Source organism: Monomorium pharaonis, chromosome 10 (assembly GCF_013373865.1).
Source record: "Monomorium pharaonis isolate MP-MQ-018 chromosome 10, ASM1337386v2, whole genome shotgun sequence".
Lineage (NCBI taxonomy): Eukaryota > Metazoa > Arthropoda > Insecta > Hymenoptera > Formicidae > Monomorium > Monomorium pharaonis.
Window position 1 is genome coordinate 18037919 of NC_050476.1, and position 23440 is coordinate 18061358.

Genomic DNA, 23440 nt, shown 5'->3' on the forward strand with positions numbered 1-23440 from the left:
CGTGGCGCTCGACTCGCATGCTCGCATGCTCGCATCTCTCGCATCATATGCGATAATCAGTGATAATCTATTCTGTTTACGGAGTGCCGCTCGGCGCGCGTTTTTCACTCTGTGTTCTTACCTCTCCTTACATTTTTTGCGGTAGGAAGACGGATTGCGATCTCTCGATCCGCTTAAATGTGATCGCGAGAGGGAGAGTTGCTCGTTGCGCCGTTTTCCATCGTATTGCTTGATCGCGGACCGCTCAACATGGTGAGTGCGACACGCGACAGCTCTGACTAATTCATTGAGAAAGATTTAATAGAGATTTAGGTTAGCAGGTGCGAAAAATGGAACGCAATAAGCAGACTGTCTCTCGAAGCTACATTCAGCTACGATATAGTCGCGATCGATTCAATCACACAGTTGCGATTGACAGTTGCAAATCCGCGTTTGTTGTTTTAAAATTGTTTCTCTGATCCAAAACTTTGCATTTAACATCGGTGAAGTGTTGCTAGTTATCCTGGGAAGTTATACATGTTTTTATTTATTGACATGCTTACAGTTTTTATGTATATGTGTATATATATTAATCTATAAATTGATTAGTAAATTAATTTTGTTACGTATAGAATGGAATTTGAAAAAATTTAAGAGCAGAAAAATTTTACTGTCAATACATGATCTGTAATATGGAATCACTGAATCAGTTGCTGAACAGTTGCTAATAAATAACCGTTTAAGAAAAGTTTGAAATCAAACTTTTAAATAAATTGCAAATTAATTTATAGTTTTAGATTTAATATATTGATTTAATTAAAATATTTTTTACTTGAAAATCTAATTATATTAAATTATTATTATTCGTTTATTGACAGGTGCAATAACCTTATATAAATATAATGTAAATAATATGTACAAATGCAGTAATATGCACAAGTATATATATACATATATATAATTACCTGTTTTTAATAGATTTTATTTAATTTTAGTTGAATTTTTAAACACAAGAATAAAGTAACTGATACTTTTTGATTGATTTATTTTATTTGATAGGATGTATCTGATGGTATCGACAAGTCATGGGATCATCCATGGACTACCGAGGAGATGAGAAAGAAGAGAAGAGAGTGGAGTCTGGCAGGTGACGTTGGGCTTCTTAAACATCTTCAGCAGTTTTCTGAAGTATGCTTTGTCGCTTTGTCTTCACCCATGTTCACATTTAGCAGTGCATTGCAATGCTTTGATTTCATGTAAAATGAATTCTAGAATTTGGTGTCCAAGACTAACAAGACTCAGGCTGCAATGGACACGCTGACAACCCAGTTAAAAGAAACAGGAATATTAGTAGATAATGTTACCAACACATCCCTGGCCCTGGCAAATACTCAATTTATCGAGAGTCGTGTGCAAGAGGACGACTTGGAAATTAAGGAGAGTTCTGAGGAGAAGCAAGAAGTAAGGGAGCTCTATTAATATACTATTATAATATTTGTTTTTTTATGTAATATTCTATTTTTTACAAATATAATTTCATTTTTTTAGAAATCCATGTCTTAATATTTGCACAGAAAAAAATTTGTAACAAATCAAAAATCGTGTTATATTTAAACAAGAATATAAAATGTTTAAAAAGTTTGATAATCTAAATTTTAGCAAAATTGATTTCTATTTTAATATTATAATAGTGATTTAAAGAGCATTATGTAAAAATGAATATATTTTCTTGTTGAAACTACAAATTTTTTATAAGTAACTTATGTCTAAGATTATTACACTTTTATTGTACTCTTACTATGAATACAATGATTTTTTATTTGATTATCTACGATTTTTTTTCTTTGTTTTTTGAGTGAAACACTTTTATATCATCTTATTATTTTGATAAGAATGCAAAAGCTCAGGACTCAACACCGGAAAATCTTTTGGCCAGTATAAGTGAGAGCATTAAACAAGGTTTAAACATAATGGACGAAAAGTACAAAGTAATGGATGTGGCTTGCAGTGATAGTGAAGAGGAAGACGAGGGTGATGCAGTAGTGTTCAGGTTAGCATCTTTAACATAAACCGACTTCTACACAGAAAAAAGTACATTTTTGTTTTAAGAATATCTTGTTTTCGAAATGTTAATTGACTGTGATTATAGCGTTAAACAGACATATAACTAACTTTTTTTTATAAAAAATTGTACATACAATTTTAGGAAAAATATATTTTTATTATTTAATTTTCACGAAGGAAAAAAAATATCAAATAAGAAATTAAAATAGCTTTAAACTAGAAAATTAAAATTTTGTACTATTATTATCAAATTTATATTGTGTTCTTTAGATAACTATTATAATATTGAAATAAAAATACAATATTATAGTTTTTTGAAATTTTTGATTATTCTTTAAAATTCTTTAAAACAAATTACATATAAGCAAAATTATCATTGCGTCAAGTATAAAAACATATATTCTTGTTTACATATATAAGACATAAATAATTGTTGAATAGAATATCATCGCTTTCGAATAAAAGGGTGTTAACTCAGAAGCCATTTGAAAAGGGCGTTATCGGCTTCCGAGTTAACGCCTTTTTCAACCCGCTTCCGAGTTAACGTCCTTTTCAACTGGCTTCCGAGTTATCGCCCTTTTCAATCGGCTTCAGAGTTAACGTCCTTTTCAAACGACTTCTGAGTTAACACTCTTTTATTCGGAAGCGACAATATATTAATTTTATCTTAATACTAACTTTTTTCTGTGTAGCTTTTAGATGATAATATCAAATGTGCAATATCAAATATTGTTCAATATTATTGTTTAACTTAAGATTTGCCTAAAAAATTTGATTTATAGTGTCATTGTGGGACCTAATGATCCATATCAAGATCGGCCGTTGCCGTACGTTATCGGCTCCGATAAATGGATAGCATCAAATAAAATAGGTTTAGAAAGTAGTAGCAGCGAATCTGAACAGGCTGACGAGGAGAGAGAAGAGTCCGAAAACGAGGAAGATGCAGATGCACATAAGATGTTCAACAGCCGACATAATCCGGAAATAAATATAGCGAGGTTGTCATCGTCATCGTCTTCCAGCGATTTGGATAACTACAATGATCACAGCAATAATATATCTTATGGAATTAACAAGGATATTGTTTCTCAGAATAACATAAATTCTGCTTCGGAGTCTGCTACACCTAATAATGTTTCAAAGGTGATCTTGCAAACCTTATTATCTTATACTTGATGTCGAGATTTGATGATATGGAACTTTATATCTTAAAGGTGAAATAATAATTTTTTTTCTCTTCCAGACGTCGAATGAAGTGACGCCCAATTTTGCAGAAGAATTAGCCAAACGATTAGGCAATGTTCGTCAAACACAGAAGCCTACTGCTGTGGATGAAACCAGTGAATCATCGATTAATCGATTTAAAGGTATGCAGTTGACGCTTTTGTTGTAAACATTTAATTCGCAATTAAAATATTTGCGAGGTTTGTTGGTTGTTGACTTTTCTTAGAAACTTTTTTCTAATCAAATATATTTGTTTTTAAACGCATCACTCAACACGTTGACTTTCTATATATTATAATTTCTTTCCCAAATAATTCTTTTCTTTGCAGATGATTTATTCGCGTCCGAGAAGGATGAGGACGTATTCAATGGTTCTGACAATTTATTTAGTGATAAGAAGGGTCTCTTCGACGATCAGGTATCTGCAAATCTGTGGAAGGACAAGCCGATCAAATCATATAATAGTAATATTATACCAGCCAGTATCGACATACCGCCACCAATTAGTATAGTTTGTAAGTATTGATATACTTAGATTCTCGTTTTATAAGAAATTTATTTTCTGTAATTTGACTGCATTTTTAGCAACAAAGCCAAAGTCAGCAATTGATGATTTATTCGCCGATGCCGATTCGGAAGAAGATTCGGATGACATCTTTTCATCGAAGAATGTTATCAAGAAACGCACGAAGGAACCTAGTGAAACGAGCGAAAACGTGCCCGCAAACGTGAAAGACGCACCGAAGAGATTCCTAGACGTTAAAGGTACTGGTAATATCGCCACAAGCACACCGGAGTCCAACGTCAACACCACGAGTTTGTTCAGCGATGAGGAAAACGATGATACGGATTTATTTGGCAACTCCAAGAAGCAATCTCACAAATCTATGAGTACGCCATCTACAAATGCGACTCAGGAACCTAGTAAAAAGGTAAGTTGCCAGAATAATTTTGTATATAGCTATTTGACGAATGTTTGATCAGAATGTTTATTGCTCATCATTATCGTCATTGACGATATGACCCAGGTTTTGGTCTCCTGCAAGAAGAAAGAAACAGCTCAAATCAGACCTTAATCTCATTTTATTTTTTCTAGTGTTAAATCAGGATATTTACTGTCAGAGAAAACTTAGAAGTTTTAAAGAATTTCTTTTTTTTACTTGAAAATCATGGAATTTTATTAATACTCATAAAAATTTTATCTTGCGTCTTGACGAAAAATTAAAAAAGTTTTTTTACAATGCATAATAATTGATTAGTAATAAATAGTGCATACATGTCTACATATATTCTTGTGTTATGTATTTCTATTTAGGATAATTTATACATGAGAATCATGAGAAAAAAATTCCATTTCTTAATTAAAATGGATCTTAATAAAATTTTAGTATCTGTATTATTAAATATATATTTTTTATTTTTCTATAAAACTGCATGCTAAATACTAGTTGCTGGATTTAAAATACAATTATATACTGAAGCTAAAATTAATACCTTAACTGAAATTAAGTATCAAAATCCGCTTTGACTGAAAAATGACGTTCTTCTCATAATTGTATAAATTTGAATATTAATTTGTATAATAATGTATCGTTAATTTGATGTTACAAGTTGATGTTACAAGTTTTCTTAGAAAACTGATTGTGAACGTTTAAATCCAACAATCCGTATCGGCACGCGTAGTTAATTTATAATTAATTTAATTTAATAATTTAATTGTTTGTATTATATTACACAGTTATTACACTTAGTTTTTTTAATAAATAAATAAATTTATTAAAAATTTAAATTATATGAAAAGAATACTATTATTTTCTTCTTATTATAACTTATAATAACTTTATTGTAAACATTATTGAATACCATAATAGAATATTTCTGAATAAGATAGTGCACTTAGAATGAAGACTAAAACTAATTTCAGAAACCTGTCGGAGGTGAATGGATACTCGGCAACGTTTTGGCGTCGGACATCGAGAGTAAATTGTCGAGCCGTATAAAACAAAGGCGACAAGAGTCATCTGAATCGTCTGATAGCGATGCGCCAGGAAATTCTGATAGTGCGACAAAAAGCAATGTTGAGTCCATTGCCACGAATCATAGTTCGCAGAATCCCGCGGAGAATATGTCCGCGATTATCGGAAATAACACCAACAGCAGCGGGATATCAATGCAACAGCCCAGCATCGATAACACAGCTGGATCCGGTTTATGGTAAGTTGTTTCTTTTGTTTTATTAATTTAATTTCTTTTTAGATTAATTAAGTTCATTATAAATGAATCTGGATGTATATGACCTAGTTGCTACGAATATACCGCTTTAATGTACTTTAATGTACCAAGTATCAAGCAGTCATTGCTTCTATTTTTTAGATTAAACCTTTTTATATAAACCGGTTTTTTAAAGTTATTTTCGAGTTTAATGTATTTCTATTCATGAATATTTCTCGTCAATTTTTGATTAATTTTTGATAATTAAATTATACTACATTTTACTTTTTTTTACAAAATATTTAAAATTTTAAAATTTGAAAGTATATTCAAATTAAAAAAAAAAAAGATTTTTAAACTAATAGATTTAATGAAATAGTGCTGGCAGATTTTAAAAACTCCTCACTCCATCTGCATTGATAAAAATACTGTTTACATTGTATTGCTAGGATTATTATAGACTTTTTCTGTATAAAAAAATATGATTTTTCAGCTTTTTAATAACTGTGTCCTTTATACTGATGAAAGATTCGGTTTTTAATCATCTTTTTTTATTTTTATTGCGAATAACGATTACTGTTTCCTATATTTTGAACAAAAATAGTATTTTTTTGCATGTATTTTAACATTAGAAATATTTATAAATATTAGAAATATTAAAAATATTAGAAACATTTTTTACTTAATAAGGTTTGTATCAATGTCAATTAACTTTAAACCCGATTTAACTTTTTATCTTTTTTTCATTCTTAGAACATTAACTGTTTAAATTGAATCTCAGATTCTTAAGTTACAGATTCTTAAGTTACATTCCGCGAGTAGAATCGTATCCGATGATACACAATATTAACGTTTCCTGAGATCAGCACGTAACAAAAAAAAAACGTAAACAAAAAAAGAAGCATAATTTTATTGCGTGTTCACTCAGTGAATTTTCTGCGTCAGTCGCATTCGAGAATTATTTGAACAGATTAATTAATAATTATTAATTTATTTTATTTTATATATTATTTTATTTATTTAACAATAATAATAATAAAAACAATAATAACAACAATAATAATAATAATGATATACATGTTACGTGTACAAATTAATTCATGATCTTATACATTTGTTTACAAAAAAATACATTCTAGTCTTTAAAATAATTCTTTTCATTACTTTCTACTTATTGCTTCTATCGGGTAGGTGGCAAATTCTCTCTTGAAAGAAGATAATTTTTATTTCATAAAGTAGAAAATGCTTTCTTCAACCTCTCTGGATGTTTTGAAATGCGTACCGACCAAATGACGTCGAAGTGAACAAGTGATAATCTGAGAGGACTAGCTCTAGAGTTCTAGAGAATAAGTTGCATGATGCAGAATTTCAAGGACTATATGATTTCCTCGGTTGCTTTCGCCATGTATAATCTTGCGTTATCGTATAACAGTATGTAGTGGAATCCCTTGACCAGTTTTCTGAATTTTTGTCAGCTTATGTAAGAAATTGGAAATTATTTGTTGGGTGACACTGAGTTACTCAGCAAACTGTTGTATTTGACAAGGATTTTCTTGCAATAATCGATTCAATGCGTTGCCTTCAGTTTTTTTTCTAGCGCTTCAAATTCTTAACGAGAAAGATTGAAATTACTTCGTATCTTCGTATCTTTTTACACGTACTCACAACATTTTCCTCTAAAGAAGAGCAAATTATTTCCTTAATATCAAAAGTATTTTTTTTTTTTAGCCAAAATGCGAAAAATATGCAATGCTTGCTGCTTATCAGGGGACATTGTCCTTCTCAATGTTACTTTGTAAGATCATTTGCGTGTGTTACATTGTCAGCAGCGTCTAATTTTTTTTTTAATTTTAAAAGCTGGTATTCGAGGACAGGTATCCCAATATAATAGATAAAAAATTTGAATTTGAAACAAAAGTGATTAAGTATAAGAGCCTTTAATTTGGCTAATATATAATTAAATATATATATTACTAAATGACCGTATACATACAATTAAAATCGAGAGAATTAATCTTAGTGCTTCAATAATATTTCTTGGTGATTTTATATACATTTTCCAAGTTTTTTTTTAACTGTATGCCGTTACTTTTGGTCTTGGAACGCAGCTCTTAAAACGAACAAGAATAGTAATATTACAATATTAAATTATGTATCAATTTAATAATGCTGATGATAGCAAGCACCTACCTATAGTAGGATAGTTATTCAGGTAATTTGTTCGTTATTCTTGAAAAACTTGGATTTCTATTACTCACAGAGAAATTTTTTGAGAAACTTTTAAATTTAAATTTTATATTACTATTTTTCTGAAAAAAATTTCTTTGGTTACTTTTTTTGATAATGCAAAGAAAAGATTGACAATAAATATTGAAAGAGATTGTTAACACGTTAAAAGAAAAGGATTTCTTATTTTGCGGACACGTGTTTACGGTGCGTCGCTGCACATGTGTGTCAAATACTCGTGGTGTCATTAAATCGATGATACAAACATTAATCACTCGCCTTGCCCTTTTATACACGCAGCCGTACAACGACGAGTAAATATACTGTGATTAATTCAAGACAAGCTTCTCTTCCATACACCTGAATATATTGTCTGTCACCAATTGTTGACCCGCAAGTTGACTCCAGCCATCTAATAAAAAGACAACAACCAACGGGCACGCGACAACTGTGAATGATTCGGAAGTGATTTAAAAAAAGAAAGAAAATAATGTTTTTAAAGAGCTTGCAAATTGCTGTGCACGTGAATTTCGAATGGCAAATTGTTTCCTGAACTTTGACGAATGGAAGGCAAATGAAGAACATACGAACGGCGAAATTTATTCTGATTAATTTGTACACAAATGACGTTTTTTTTGCTTTCTTTGAAGAATGTAGAAAAGGAAACTGTAGTTTCTCGTTAACTCCGAGATGAATGGTAAGCAAGTGAGAATCGTAAGGCGATGAAAATCGGTCAAGCGGATGTATTTGCTACGAAAGTGGCATTTACTCGCGTTTAATGTCGTACTGGATTCTATCGGAGATGTTAAACTTTTCAGCTTGAGAAATTTACGAGAAAGCGATGATCGCTTTAGAGAGGAAATTGATTTTTGTGTTTTTGTATGACGGAAGTGCAAAATAGTGCAAAGAAATCCGGATAAACTCGATTGCACGTATCGCGCGAAAGGTGACATTTTAAAATATAATGTGAACAGTAGACAAATGGAGAAACAGGGTATTTCGATAAGTTTAGGAAAAATGATATTTATTTATAATAATATTTCTTGGAGAAATTGCTTAGCAGACTCCACATTAGACTTCAGGCCGTATATCAGCAACAAAATCGCGCAAAAATAATTTATCTCATTCTCTTGCTTAAAAAGTTATCAGGAAAAAGATTATGAATTTTTAAAACTATTATATATATACATATATATATATATATATATATATATATATATATATATATATATTCTCTCTTTCATGAGGTCGCGATCTCTAAAAAAAGTTTCTACAACAGAAATAAATTAAAATATGCTGTTTCATATGCGTGATGGCAAAAAGAAAAGGAAGATCAAGTCAACATTAAAGTTTATCAATATTAATTAAATGCGGCATGTTATGACTAACTGTGAATAACTAGTGATTGGATCAAGTTCAATATGTTAAGCTATATTTTTTTCCGAATATGATTAACATTTACAAGAAACATCTAATTTTATAATACATTGTACGAAATAATTATATTGTCTAATAAAATTTTCGAATTTTAGAATGAGTATTTGCGAAGATTTGAAATATGATACTTATAAAAGATGTAATGGTTTTATCGTAAATAATAAAATTTTTTATTGTTTTTTTATTTTTATTTTTTACAAGTAGTCTAACTCTAATAAAATTGTTGCGTGTGTGAAGTGTCGCTCCCTTCCCCAAATTAACGAATTATAGTTCTATTTTGAGTTCTGGATTATTTGGTAAAAAGTTCTTAATAGTTTTTAAAAGAGTTTGATTACGGTAATAAAAATTAATTTTGAACAACAGGGGGACCAACTTCACAATTTTTGATACATCGAGATAAAATAATCTTGAATACAGTTCTGATGACCTTTTGAATACCATAATTATAATAAAATAATAAATGTACATAACTTAATTGCCGGATATTTACCGGAAAAAATTAAGAAAACCTAGAACTTGCATAGAATTTATTTTTTATTTTTGAAAATCATGAATTTTTATTTATTTTAAATTTTATTAATACTCAAGGAATCTTTTCAAATTTTATTTTGTTTGTTTTTTGTTTTATTTTTAAATTAAAATTTTATCTCTTTTTCTAACAAGATTGCTTTTTTTATCTTTTTCTCTTTCTCTCTATTTTACACAAAGTCAATTAGCAATAAATGTGGTATGCATATTCATGTAAATGTCTCATGCGTTTTTGTTAAAAAGATTGTGATAGAAGACAATACATACTTAGTTCAAAATTGATTTTGTATGTTTAATTATTTTTTTAATTTTGTACTTCCAAGTGAACTAGATCTGAAAAGGTGTAATAAAATATTTTTAATTTACATTAAAAAATTCTTTAATTTTTCCCGGAATTTTGAATAAAGTTTATGGACTATCGGAAAATTGTTGAATATTTTTTAATAAAATTTAAATCAAATACTCTGTTAAGGGGATCCGGGAGTGACAGAGTTACCGACATTTTTTTGGGAACTTGGATTTTCGAATTGGAGTAACAGAATGCAAAATCCTTTTACAGGATTAAAGTACGCACAAAAATGAAGGGGGCGACGTACGATTTGTTCTGATAAATCAAAAAAAATTGTTATTTATTAGTCACCTAACGACAATATTTGCTTCATACAAAAAATCTATAGTTTATATGTATAAAATAATCACGTCGCCCCCTAGAAAAAACTCTCAGGAATAATATCGTGCAATTAGAAATAAGATTAGAATCCTAGAAAAAAAGATTCGCATTCCGCAAATTGGAAAATGAAAAAACGAAAATTTGGGTTATGTACACGTAAAAAGTCGATAAGTAGAGCAATATGAGAAAAATTTTTTTCGTTTTCAATATAAAATCCAATTTATAGATTAATATTAATATGTGTACTTTAATTCTGGAAAAGGATTTCTAAATCTATACAAGAAATACATATAAAATCTCATTAATGATGTGCACGAATGACTCTACCTTATCGACCTCGATCAAATTTCAAAGGCACTCCTGGATCCCCTTAATTGTTTAAATTGAATGACTCTGAAATTACATTCCGCAAGTGGAAATGTATTCGATGACATATGATAGTCACGTTTATCGAGGTCAGCATGTAAACAAAGAGAAGAAGTGTGGCTTTATTGCATGCTTACTCGCTGGATGAGCAACTGACGCCACGTACAAAATGCAAATGACAATCTGCCGTGTTGGTCTCTCCGAGTGCGTCTTAGAATCATCTAAAGGAATTGTTAGCGCATTGAAAAAAGAAAGAAGAGTCAGCGCGATTCCTTATTCCGTATATGCGGTCACGTATCGGCGCATCCCTTCCTTTCAGTTCCTTTCACCAAATACTTGTAGTATCATTGAACTGATGATACAAACGTTAATCACTCGTCTTGTCCCTTATGCATGCTGCTGCATGACGTCAAGTAGATATATCGTGACTAATCCAAGGCAAGCTTCTCTTCAACACAGCCGAATATGTTGCCTATCACCAGTTGTTGGCTCATCACGAGTTGATTCTCCAGCCGTTTAACGGTCGAGAAACGACAACCGGGCAAGAACAGTGAGTGATTTGATATAAAGTAATTAATAAGAAAACAAAGCAAAAATATTTAAAATGCTTGCAAGTGCTACTGTGCATGTGGATTTCCTCGACGACTGTTGCAATGACTTTTATGAACTGCGCCGAGTGGCAGGTAAATAAAGAAGATGCAAGCGGTAAAGTTTATGCTCAGATTAATTCGTACAAAAGCGATGTTTATTCACTTTCTTCAAAGGGTAAAGGAAAACTGTAGTTTTCCGCTTACTCCGCAAAATAAATGGTAGGCAAGTAAGAATTGTGAGGCCGTTAAAATCGGTCAAGCGAATGGTCTCGGGCGAAATTGGCGTTTACTTGAGTTTAATATCATGCTGGATTTGGCCGAAGACGCTACATCTCTTCATTCGACTTGAGAAAATTATGGGAAAGCGGAGACCACTCGAGAGAAGAAGGTAGTTTTTGTGTTTTTGTGTTTTTGTGTAACTGAAGTGCAAAACAGTGTTTAACAAAGAATACTGGATAAATTGTGCGTTGATGTGAGGTGAGAGGTGATGCTGCGCGATTCTTTATCCAATTTCGATGGATAATAAAAAAGTGAAAACCAGAATACTTAATGAATTTAGGAAAATTAATATTTATTACTATACTTCTGTAGATATTAAAGAATGTCTTGTTATTCATATTTGTCTTACATCTCTGATAAAGCATGAGGATCTTCGTAGTAGATTACATTTTTACTAGGCTTACAAATAGGTTGTGGACAGCATTGAGGATATGGTTTACTGTTATCCTCACCTTTAAAACCAATAGTTTCCATACCTGGATTACAATTTATTGTAGGACAGCTGAAATAATACGAGATTTTTGTCACAAAAATTTTTTTATGATACATCTCATTTATTTGACTTTATAGATGTAACAAATACATTGAGCTCAGAGAAATTGTATACTTTCTTTGATTGTGAGATGTAAACTAGAAATTATAAAAATTTTTTTCTAAATTTTTATAAGTATATTAAATGCTTTACTTATAATATTTTTTAATTTAAAAATTGACAGATTTAAGCTTTTGCATAATATGGAAAAATTCTGTCGTTCCTTGTTTAATCTTAAGTACATTTTCTGTTATTCATTTATTATTTACAATAGATAAGGCAATATAATTTTATATATATCTTATACAGAAGATGTTCAGCAACGGATGAAAGAAATGTTAAAGAGCGATTTAGATAATAGATAATAAAATAAGGTGAATATCAAGAATAAAAGAATTGGGATTAAGGCAACTAATTTTTTTATTATAATGTTTATTTATAATTTTATAATGTTTTAATTATGTATGCTTAAACATTTATGTATTTTAAAAACTAATACATTTCAATGTTCAAAGTAAAGAATAATAAAATTTTAGTAGAGGCTGTTTTTAATTGTAATGTTTAAATATTTATATTTAGGCCCTTTTTATATAAATATTTAAACATTTTAATTAAAAAACGGTAATTGAATTTTGTTACTTTTGTTTTTTATCTTATTTTTATTATTTTATCTAGAAATATTTCTTTTTTTTAATTTTTTTATCTGTTGCCTAACACTTTGTATATATTGTACAGTTGAAAAAAAATTTTCAATGTATATTTTTTAAATGGGTATAACTTAAATATATCTAAATTATTATTATTGTTAATGTACATATGTGTAAAATTATCTTATATGACATATGTATAAGTATATAACGTTTTAACTTACCTAACAAAAGTTATTTGACCGTAGATATCACAAATAATCTGCATGCACGGATGAAACGTGTGTGCACCTACGTCATAAAGCTTGCCCCAAAAGTAACATTTACCTGAAATATTAAAATAAATATTATATAATGTTTTATATAATATTTATATAATGTTTTATTAAATATTATATAATATAATAATAAAACCTTAATTCTACACATATGCATCAAATAATTCGGTATTCTACACAAGGAGTATAATACACCCCAACATCTTTAAATGCTTATTATTTGTATATAATCAAACATTTTGGCTTAAAAAAATTTTTTGAAATTCTTCAAACTTCCAAAAATAACGTTCAAAAGTTACTTTGGAGCAATTTAAAATTTTATACCGTGAAAAAAATTTATGAAGTTAAGCAAATGTGAAGAATGACTTTTAAAAAGTGACATTTTTGGTAGATGCTGACACAAGTACTATTTACCATTATTTACTTAGCTAAAACTAAGTCTAAAAGTGCTATGGGTTTATACTACCCTTATATAGGGTATATAGGATCTTAAAGTTAAGGTTCTAATGATAAATTATCAAAAATTATCAAAAATTAAATGAATAGGAGACCAATGAACCACTACAGGATCTTCGTGTGGAAATTATATTGTCTCGATTAATATAATAAAACGTTTTGCTATGTTATCATATCTGATAATACGGTGCTGTTAAACTCATAGATTATTATTAGTTGTGTCCGGCAGTGCATTGTCAATGATTTGTTAGAGATTTTTAAGGCTATAATTGTAGCAATAAATCTAAAACCTGTAGAGATGCATCAAGTAGAAATTTTGTGTCAGTTTGTCTACTTAAACCTTGTTTTGTGTTTGATATGTAGCATTTTAGAAATGAGTTTTGTGGTTGGAAGGCTCATTATCTATGATTTTAACATATTCCCGATCAAATTTATGTGTATCACGTTTCACATATTTAGTTTTTTCTTTCCTTTCTTGTTGTAAAATGTAATTTAAAACATTAAGTTATTATCTGTAATTACAATTTATTTTCACATAAAAATGGAAAATATACTAGCAAATTATAACCGCAAAACATTAACAATTTTGAACTTTGAAGCGCCTTTATAGATACGGCTCTTTGATTCATTGTAAATCGTTGAGGATCTTTAATAAACCACAATGCATACCGTACACGATAATCCACAAGCAATAGCATCGTATAATACTATAATGTATTGTTAAAATAGATGTAATCTGCATATTACATTCATTCTTATATGTAATATTGAGAATAATTCCTTATTTTCCTTTTTTAGGTTTATTTTTCTTATTTAATTCTTTTGTAAACTTGTTACTATACATATTTATAATTTTGCATTATTCTGACAATAATAGCTTTTTTTTAACGATAATCTCGTAATCAGTGAGTTAACGTACCTCTTATTTGCGTAGCTGGTTCCGCATTGGTCAGCCCGCATACCAGCAACAAGATTGCGCAGACATAGATTTTCATCTTACTTTCTTGCTTAGAACCACTTAGAATAAAGAGAGTATAGTAAATTTAAAAAACTGCGACTTTTATATATCATTTTTCTCTTTTTTACGGTCTCTAGAAGAACATCTCGGTTTCAGCACGAACAGACACAAATCGAAACGTGCTGTATCATACGTGATGATAGCAAACAGATAAGAAGGAGGATTAAATTAGGCTGATTAACTTTAATTAAACATGGCTTATGATTGGAGATGATATCAAGTTTAATAGGATTTAAAAATTCAGTTAAATTTTATTTAATTGTTTTATGATTAATAATCATAAGTAATATTTTACACATTGTACTTAAGAAGATCGCCGGTAATTTCAAATTTTAGAACAAAAATCTACGAGAATTCTTGAAAATCTGCAAAAAGTATTTATAAGTAGTTTCTATCGCGTAAATAACCAAACCTTTTGCAAATAGTATTCTTAACGAACTTACCAGTAAATTGTTTTACTAAAAATAAAATTTCTAATAAAATTCTGAAGAATTTAAATATGATTTATATTTCAGTTTACTTGGAAATAGGATTCTGTTGTAGTATTCGGACAGTTTGAACTCATTGCGTTCAGTTTTGAGTCTATTCTAAGTTACAGTTCTTATTTTTTGAAGTAATTATAAAATAAGCATAGAGAGTTAGAAAATATGCAAATTCAACCTATTTGTAAGATATTTATCCCTACTACTTGTTTTGATCTTATCTCATTGCGGTCATACATTTTATGGCGGTGGAAGACAATACATATTTAGTTCTAAATTGATTTTGTGTGTTTAATCATTTTTCAGTTTTTATATTTTTAGTGAGCTATAGATCTGTGTATTACTATAATTCAAAGTATGTCCGTATTTATTTTCTATATTTGTTTTAGTTTCTTTTCAATTTTAATATTCAAAACTTAAGAGTAATTTTTTGTTATTGCATGGATTAAGGAACATAAAAAGGTGTAATAAAGTAAATTTATTTTAAAACTGCATTTAAAAATTCTTTAATTTTTCCTGGAATTTTGAATAAAATTTCTGGACTATCGGGGAACTCTCAAAAATCCTTTCATAAAATTAAGGCTGCGGTCCACTTGATGCTACAAAGCAACGTTTCGAAGCATTCTTTGATTGGTCAATTCATAATATTCTTTGTTTCGATTGGTCGATCAAACGCTTCGAAGCATTTGTAGCGTCAAGTGGACCGCAGCCAAAAACAAATATACTCTGTAGACATTAATTGCTTAAATTGAACAACTCTTGGAATGTTCAGTTACATTTTGCAAGTGGAAACGTAATTGATGACACGTGATGTTCACGTTTACCGAGGTCAGCATGTAAACAAAGGAAACAAGTAGCTTTATTGCATGCTCGCTCACTGGATGAACAGCAGCTGACGCCACATCCAGAATGCAAATGACATTCCGCCGTGTGTTGGCTTTTCCGAATCGGTCGCTCCTGAGTATCGTTTAAAGAAATAATTTGCGTGTTAAGAAAAATCAGCGAAAATTTCTTATTTTGTAAACGCGAATACGCGTCGGCGCATCCCGCTTTTTCAGTACCAAATACTCGCAGTATCATTGAATCGATGATACAAACGTTAGTCACTCGTTTTACTCATTACGCGTGCTGCCGTATAACGACGAGTAAACCGTGGCTAGTCCAAGGCAAACTTCTTTTCAACACAGCCGGATATACCTGTCACCACTTGTTAACTCTTCCATAACGAGTTGACTCTCTAACTGTCGAGAAACGACGACCGGGCAAGAACAGTGAGTGATTTTGATATGAAGTAATTAAAAAAAGAAATAATGAAAAATAATCAAAGTACTTGCAAGTGCTACTGCGCATGTGGATTTCAACGACGACAATGACGATTTTATGAACTTCGCCGAAAAGCAGACAAATGAAGAAGATGAAAGCGAAGTTCGTGTTTCGATTAATTCGTACAATAGTGATGTTTATTTGCTTTCTTCGACGGGTATAGGAAAGGAAAACTGTAGTTTTCCGCTGACTCCGCGAAATAAATGGTAAGCAAGTAAGACTCGTAAGACCGTGAAAATCGGTCAAGCGAATGGTCTCGAGCGAAATCGGCGTTTACCTGCGTTTAATGACGTGCTGAATTTTGCCGGAGACGCTACATCTCTTCATTCGACTTGAGAAATTTATGGGAAAGCGGAGACCGCTCGAGAGAGGAAGGTGGTTTTTGTGTTTTTTGTGTAACTAAAGTGCGAAACAGTGTTCAATAAAGAATACCGAATAAATGCGTTGATGCTAGGTGATAGACAGCGCGGCACGTTTGTTTATCCAATGAATAATAAGCAAGTGAGAAGCAGAATATTTGATGAATTTAGGAAAATTAATATTTATTTATAATTATATTTTTATAGATAATGTTTCGTTAGTTATGTTTGTATTGTATCTCTGAGAAAGCATGAGGATCTTCGTAGTAGATTACATTTTTACTAGGCTTACAAATAGGTTGTGGACAGCATTGAGGATATGGTTTACTGTTATCCTCACCTTTAAAACCAATAGTTTCCATACCTGGATTACAATTTATTGTAGGACAGCTGAAATGATACCACAGATTCTTGTCACAAAAACTTCTTTATGATACATCTCATTTATTTAACTTTATAGATGTAACAAATACATTGTGCTCAAAGAAATTCCTCTGTATTTATGAATTTAAAAGTTTAACAAATTAAGCATCTTTATAATACGGAAAAGTCTGTCGTTTCTTGTTTAGTATCTTAAGTACATTTTCTGTTATTGATTTATTATTTATAATAAATAAGGCAACATAATTTTATATATATCTTATACAGAGGATGTTCAGCAACGGATAGAAAAAAAGTTAAAGAGTGATTCTAGATAATAAAATAAGAATGACAAAATTGTGATTAAGGCTAATAATTTTTGAATTATAAATGTTGAAACATTTATGTGCTTTAGACACTTTTTACGAACATTTTAATGTTCAAAAATACAAGTCAAGGATAACAAAATTTTAGTAGTTTAGAGGCTATATTTTTAAATATATTTAAGTAATTTTCATAGCTTAGGCACTTTTTATATAAACATTTAAACATTTTTTATTGAAAAACGGAATTTTTAAAATTTTCTTTTTTATTTGTTGCTGATCTCGTGTTATATATTAAAATTTTTTTAAAATATACATTTGTTAAATACGTATAACTTAAATATATATAAATTTATTAATATTATTGTATGTGAAATTATCGTATTGATATATAATTATGTAATTATATAACGTTTTAACTTACCTTTCGAAAGAGATTTGACCGTTTAAGTCACAAATCATTCGCATGCACGGATTAAATGTGTATGCACCTACGTCGTAAAGCTTGTCCCAAAATAGGCATTTACCTAAATGCATATTTATGTGAGAAAAAAATCCCAAAATATTTGAAAGATATCAAAACTCTCTTACTTGTTCCCGCGTTATTATTAGCTAAACATATAATACTAATTTCAGAATGATTACAGTTATTTAATTTGAAAAACTCATTGAAATTAAAATTCCATATAATGCGAAAATTAGGTGTGTAGTAAGAGACTTTCAATATCGTGCCATTTGTAAACTCACTAATTATACATATTTATAATTTTACATTATTCAAATAATAATAGCTTTCTTTTAGCGATAATCTCGTAATCAGCATGTTAACATACCTCTTATTTGCGTAGCTGGTTCCGCATTGGTCAGCCCGCATACCAGCAACAAGATCGCGCAGACATAGATTTTCATATTACTTTCTTTCTTATTGAATTACTATAAAAAATGAGTATAATAAATTTAAAAGACTGCGACTTATATATCATTTTTCCCTTTTTTACGATCAGTAAAAAAACATCTCGATTTTACGAACAGGCACAAATCGAAACGTGTTATATCATACGTGACGATAGCAAAAAGATAAGGAGAATTAAATTAGGACGATGAATTTTAATTAAACGTAGCTTATTGGAGATGAGATCAAGTTCAATAAGATTTAAAAATCCAGTTAAATTTTATTTTCGAGGATACGATTAATATTTATAAGAAATAATATTTCACACATTGTACTTACGAAGTATCGCCTAGTTATTTCGAATTTAGAACAAAAATCTACGACAATTCTTTGCAAAATGTACTTATAAGTTTCTATCGTAAATAATCAAAATTTATTTTAAAGCATGAAAAGATTGTTATTTTATCTGGAATTTTATATAAAATTTTTAGGAAATTCAGCAATTCTCTTACAAGAAAGAATACTTTTACAAAATATGAATAAACATACTGACATTTTTTCTACATATATGTGCCGTTTATGTTTAATTTTGATTGAAAGATGATTAGTATTATTTATTTCTTAACTCATGAAAGATTACTTAGTATTCTTTTTTTTCTTCTTTAGGATGAATTTTCAGCCAGAGATGACCTCGACGAGGCTCAAGTCTGAGGACCTTTATCGTGAGCGTGTTACCAGTGACAGTCTGTTCGCGGCACAGACGCGCCATCCCGTCAACTCCAACAGCGATAACCAGCAGCAGCGACAGCAGCAAGAACAGTTGGATACCTCGTTGGCATTGTTACAGGACAACGTATTCGAGAACGATGATCTGTTTGGGCCACCGCCGTTGCCCAGTAAGTCTGATTCGAAGCGAGCAAACAAATCGAAGGTTTCGTCGCTCTTCGATGACTCTGACTCCGGCGACGAGCTCTTTTCCGCCGCGAGTTCCGGCTCTAGATCGCAGAAGAGTACGGATTTTCATGCTACAGCGTCGTCAAGCGACCGAACGAAGCCAGTTCCGAAAAGTGGGCTATTCGATGACGATGTGGACATATTTAGCGACAAAGACGCCCCAGACGTCGACATATTCGGGGTAACATCAAAATCGGGCTCGAGGGACACAGTATCAAATGATCTGGTCTCAATAGCGCCGAAAAGTAACAATGGTAAGTGAAGTATATATTTTATGGGTTCTTTGATCTCTTAGATAAACTTCCCTTTAATGTTATATTTCTCAAATTTTTTTTATTACTATCCGAAAATACGACAACTTATTTTATTTTGATTTCTGAAATTAAAATGTTTTAATTTCTTATTTATTTTAACTTTTGAGATTTAAAAAACCGTTGTATGTTTATCTAAAAAAAAGTAAGAGATTATTTCATTTTAATGGCAATATGAAAAACGTAGTGTTTTTCAAAATAAGAAAAATTTGTATAATTACTTACATGTTCTCCCATGAATGTTATTCTTCGTAAAACTTAAAGCATATGTTATATAAGAGAAATTTTAAAATTATTATATAGATAACTCAGTAAACACGAGAATGGAGCCAAAAAAGATTAGTCTGTTTGACGACGATGATGATGGCGACCTATTTGGCGCAAAGCCAACAAAAACGAAGAATGAACGTAAGACTGATCTCTTTGAGGATGAGAATAATGATTTGTTTTTATCTGCCAAGGCATCTTCTATAGAGAAAGATGCATCAGTTGAACCAAAGATTGACGTTTTCAAGAACGTCTCTAGTCTTGAAACTGAAAAAGTGAATAGAAATGATCCTCCTGACTATTTGGACGGACTATTTTCGAAAACCACAAGGCCTCGCAGCCTTCTATTCGAGGATGATGATTGCGATGATCTTTTCGGCAAGAAAGAAACAACACCGCGTGAAAACGATCAATCAAATTCCAAAGAAGGCGCCCGAAGAGATATTGCAGAACAGGTCGAAAAACTTCCTGAGGAAAATAAAATCCCGGTGGAATCATCAAATTTAAAACGTGACGCCAACAAGACAACCATAGAGTCGAGCGTCGTTGCTGGAAACGACATGCACGAGAAAAAAAGTGAAACTGAAATTAAGGAAACGCCTTCCAATGTTGAAGGAAACGGCACGGCAAAGAAGAGTTCTCCACCGAAAACATTGAACATTCGGACGATCTCACCGCCATCCGAGGAACATAACAATCAACAAGCACCTCGACGATCAGTGTCCGGTAAGATAAAGAATCTTATGGGGAAAATGGGTGATTTGAAGATACTCTCACCAATGGATGCACCACCATTGTGGAGGAAGAGTGAGGATAAAACGGACGAGGACGAAGACGTTGTGGATCGAGACAGCGGAGATGCAGGCATCAGCAGTCACGTTTCACCTCCAAGTGTATCAGGTAATTATCGTTTAACAAGATTTCTGTAAATTTCTGTTTCTTTTGTAAACATCACAATTCTTTTGTTCTTCAATCTTTGTTACAAATGGAACAAAGTCTTATATGACACGAATTTAAAATTACAAAGATTAGTTTATAATGATGTGATTCACATAACAATGTATATTTTAAGTATTATTTTATTATTAAAATTTTTAATTGAGGTAAATTAAATAAACAGTTCTTTTTACAGAAGGTAGCACGCGGAAAGAATCCTCCTACTCTACAATTTCCACTGCTAGCAACGCGGAAGCGGCCATAAATTTTGATGATCTGGCTCAAGTAGAAACATTATCCACAACCGCATCCAAGGTGTTTATCATATTGAACTAGATTAATTTTTTTAAGTTAAATTTTATTACACACACACACACACACACACACACACACAAGTTAAATTTATTATGCGCGCGCGCGTATGTGTGTGTGTGCATGTGCGTGCGTGCGTGTGCGTGCGTGCGCGTGTGTGTGTGTGCGCGCGCGCATATGATTTATAACAATTGCTCGAAACGGAAAAGAAATTAAGAAGAAAATGTGTTCTTTTTTACACATTTTTAAAAAATTGTATTTTTATTTCCTTGAAATATTTTGTCTTTAATTTTGAGATATAACAATAGATTGTTAAAGTACTTTGAATTTACATTTTATCTTAATTTATTGTATCTATTTTCTAGAGTCGAGTTAGGATTCAAGCGAAACGCCGTCCTCAGAGCCGGCATGCCCGGAAATCCGCGTTGCGGCACAGCGGTATCGACTTCGACACGGTCGACAATGCAGACAACGATAATTCTCAGGAGGAGAGTCACACTAGCACCTGCTCATCCAGTAAAGACCAAACTGTCGGTTCTGCGATTAGCACTTCTGATCGCTTGATTGCCAACGATAATGCTCAGCGCTCGACGATCGAGCCTTCTTCCATAGATGACAGATCCGAGCTAGGTAGCATCAGCAAAGAGAGCTCGATGAGCGTAAACAAAAACACTCTTCTGTCGCCGTCTACTGACGAGGAGGATTTGTTTGATGTGCCACCAGATCTGCCGGAAGATCCGCAGAAGGAAGATGCGTTATTTGGCAGAGCACCGATACTCTCGCCAATCAACGATAGACAATCTGACAGAACACCAGTCGCAGTCGAATCTTTAGTAGATACCGCGATCAGAAAGGTCGACAGCATTGATACTAATATAAACACGACAAACAGCGAAAATGATAAACAAGATTCTAGCGAATTGACGCGATCTAATATCGATACCAAGTCAGAGTTAAAGAGTACGTTGAAGAGTATCGAAAAGGAAGATGATAAGTACATGGAGGAAGATAATGATCGAGATCAAATAAGAAGAGCGTCCAGCGAGAAGCCGAGTGATCCTCTGCGCGACAGCACCTATGATCCACTGAAAGATCCTAGTCAGTTGTTTGCTTTTGTCACGAAGACGCCATCACCAGATAAAAATAAGGGATTATTATTTTCTGAGCCAGACGATAGTCTCTTTTCCAGTGATTCGACGAAGAAATCGAACGAGCCAAAGAAGGAGGAGATTTTAGATCTGTTTGCAGACGATGACATTGGTGATGACTTATTCTCCGTGACGCCATCGAAAAAGACGGTGAAAAAACCATTGCGGGATACAAAGATCGGTCTTTTTGGTGACGATGATGACGCGCAAAATGGTGAAAATAGTCTCTTCGGTAGCGTATCCAGCAAAGTAAAGCTGGAAAATCAGCCATCAAATCCTGCTTTACCCGGGCGAAAAAAGAACAATATTTTCGATGACGACGATGACGACGAAGATTCCAGTTTGTTCGTTGAGTCGTCCGGTCACTCGCAGAAGTCGGATAGCGCATCGTTCTCGGAACCTAAGCAAGATTCTCAAGTCGAGCCTCAAGGCAAGAGCTCGAACTTGAAGGATATCTTTGGTAATGCCTGTAACAATGATGATGACGATGTCGACCTTTTCGCTACAAAAAAGAAAATTGTTCCTAAGAAGGTAGTTGCGTCGTCGAAGTCTTTGTTTGCGTCAGACGATGATGACGACGATGACAGTCATATCTTTGGCAAGCAGCCATCTGTGTCGACGGAATCGAAGGCAAGGTCGACGACGATCGCACCAAGTTCAAGATCAGCCGTGAAGAAACCGGTAACCAGAGATCTGAAAAAAACGGCTGAAAAGATTATTGAGGATCCACTGAGTCTCCTTCAAGATGACTAATTCTCATTTTCCGTGAAATTAATATCCACATGATTTTCTTAGCCACACTTTAGTCACACAACGCTTAGCCACAAAAGTTTAGATAAGCGTGTAGATAAGTGAACAAGATACCGAATGAAGTACAAAAATCAAATAAGTAACTTTTTTGTTCTGCCATTTCTTTAAAAACTGTTCCAGGACTGCGTGTATGTGCGTGCGCGCGTGTGTAATTAATAGTTATTACATTATGTAACAAGGATGTAAAGTCGGCCTTTCATGCGAGGACGCACAAGTCGAAGGCGATTGCGTTCACTTGCACGAGTGAAAAAGGCCATTACGCCTGTGTTGCAGATTTTTTATTATCTGTACGTCGATGTGTGGTTTCTTGCAAATTGACAGATTAGTCAAGGTTAGATGAAAGCGATGAAGCATCGGTAAATATCGGTAATTTTGCAAGAGTTATCATGTGCGTGTCGCGAGATGATGTGTCTGCAAGTGAAGCGTACCGAAAAAGTCGTCCTGGAAATTTTTTTATC

The 23440-nt window shown here is 31.9% G+C and overlaps 2 protein-coding genes across 5 annotated transcripts; one reads left to right on the plus strand and one right to left on the minus strand.

Moving 5' to 3' along the window:
• The first annotated feature begins 24 nt into the window (after positions 1-24).
• On the plus strand, positions 25-23440 carry LOC105840241 (WASH complex subunit 2). Of its 2 annotated transcripts, none has more exons than XM_036292662.1 (13): positions 25-252; positions 1039-1167; positions 1252-1440; positions 1872-2029; positions 2826-3186; positions 3287-3410; positions 3597-3782; positions 3853-4199; positions 5192-5481; positions 18911-19452; positions 19813-20676; positions 20897-21027; positions 21390-23440. In XM_036292662.1, the coding sequence occupies exons 1-13, from the start codon at positions 250-252 to the stop codon at positions 22923-22925; spliced, it is 4860 nt and encodes a 1619-aa protein (XP_036148555.1). In that variant the 5' UTR covers positions 25-249; the 3' UTR covers positions 22926-23440. The 2 variants fall into 2 exon arrangements, with proteins under 2 accessions (XP_036148555.1, XP_036148556.1); XM_036292663.1 differs by having other exon boundaries at positions 26-252; positions 20909-21027.
• LOC105838207 lies at positions 11417-18717 on the minus strand. Of its 3 annotated transcripts, none has more exons than XM_036292665.1 (3): positions 18186-18717; positions 12978-13080; positions 11417-12076 (listed from the first exon to the last, which is right to left on the minus strand). In XM_036292665.1, the coding sequence occupies exons 1-3, from the start codon at positions 18259-18261 to the stop codon at positions 11920-11922; spliced, it is 336 nt and encodes a 111-aa protein (XP_036148558.1). In that variant the 5' UTR covers positions 18262-18717; the 3' UTR covers positions 11417-11919. The 3 variants fall into 3 exon arrangements, with proteins under 3 accessions (XP_036148558.1, XP_036148557.1, XP_028046306.2); XM_036292664.1 differs by lacking the exon at positions 18186-18717 and adding an exon at positions 14407-16358; XM_028190505.2 differs by lacking the exons at positions 11417-12076; positions 12978-13080 and adding exons at positions 16827-17059; positions 17777-17879 and having other exon boundaries at positions 18186-18713.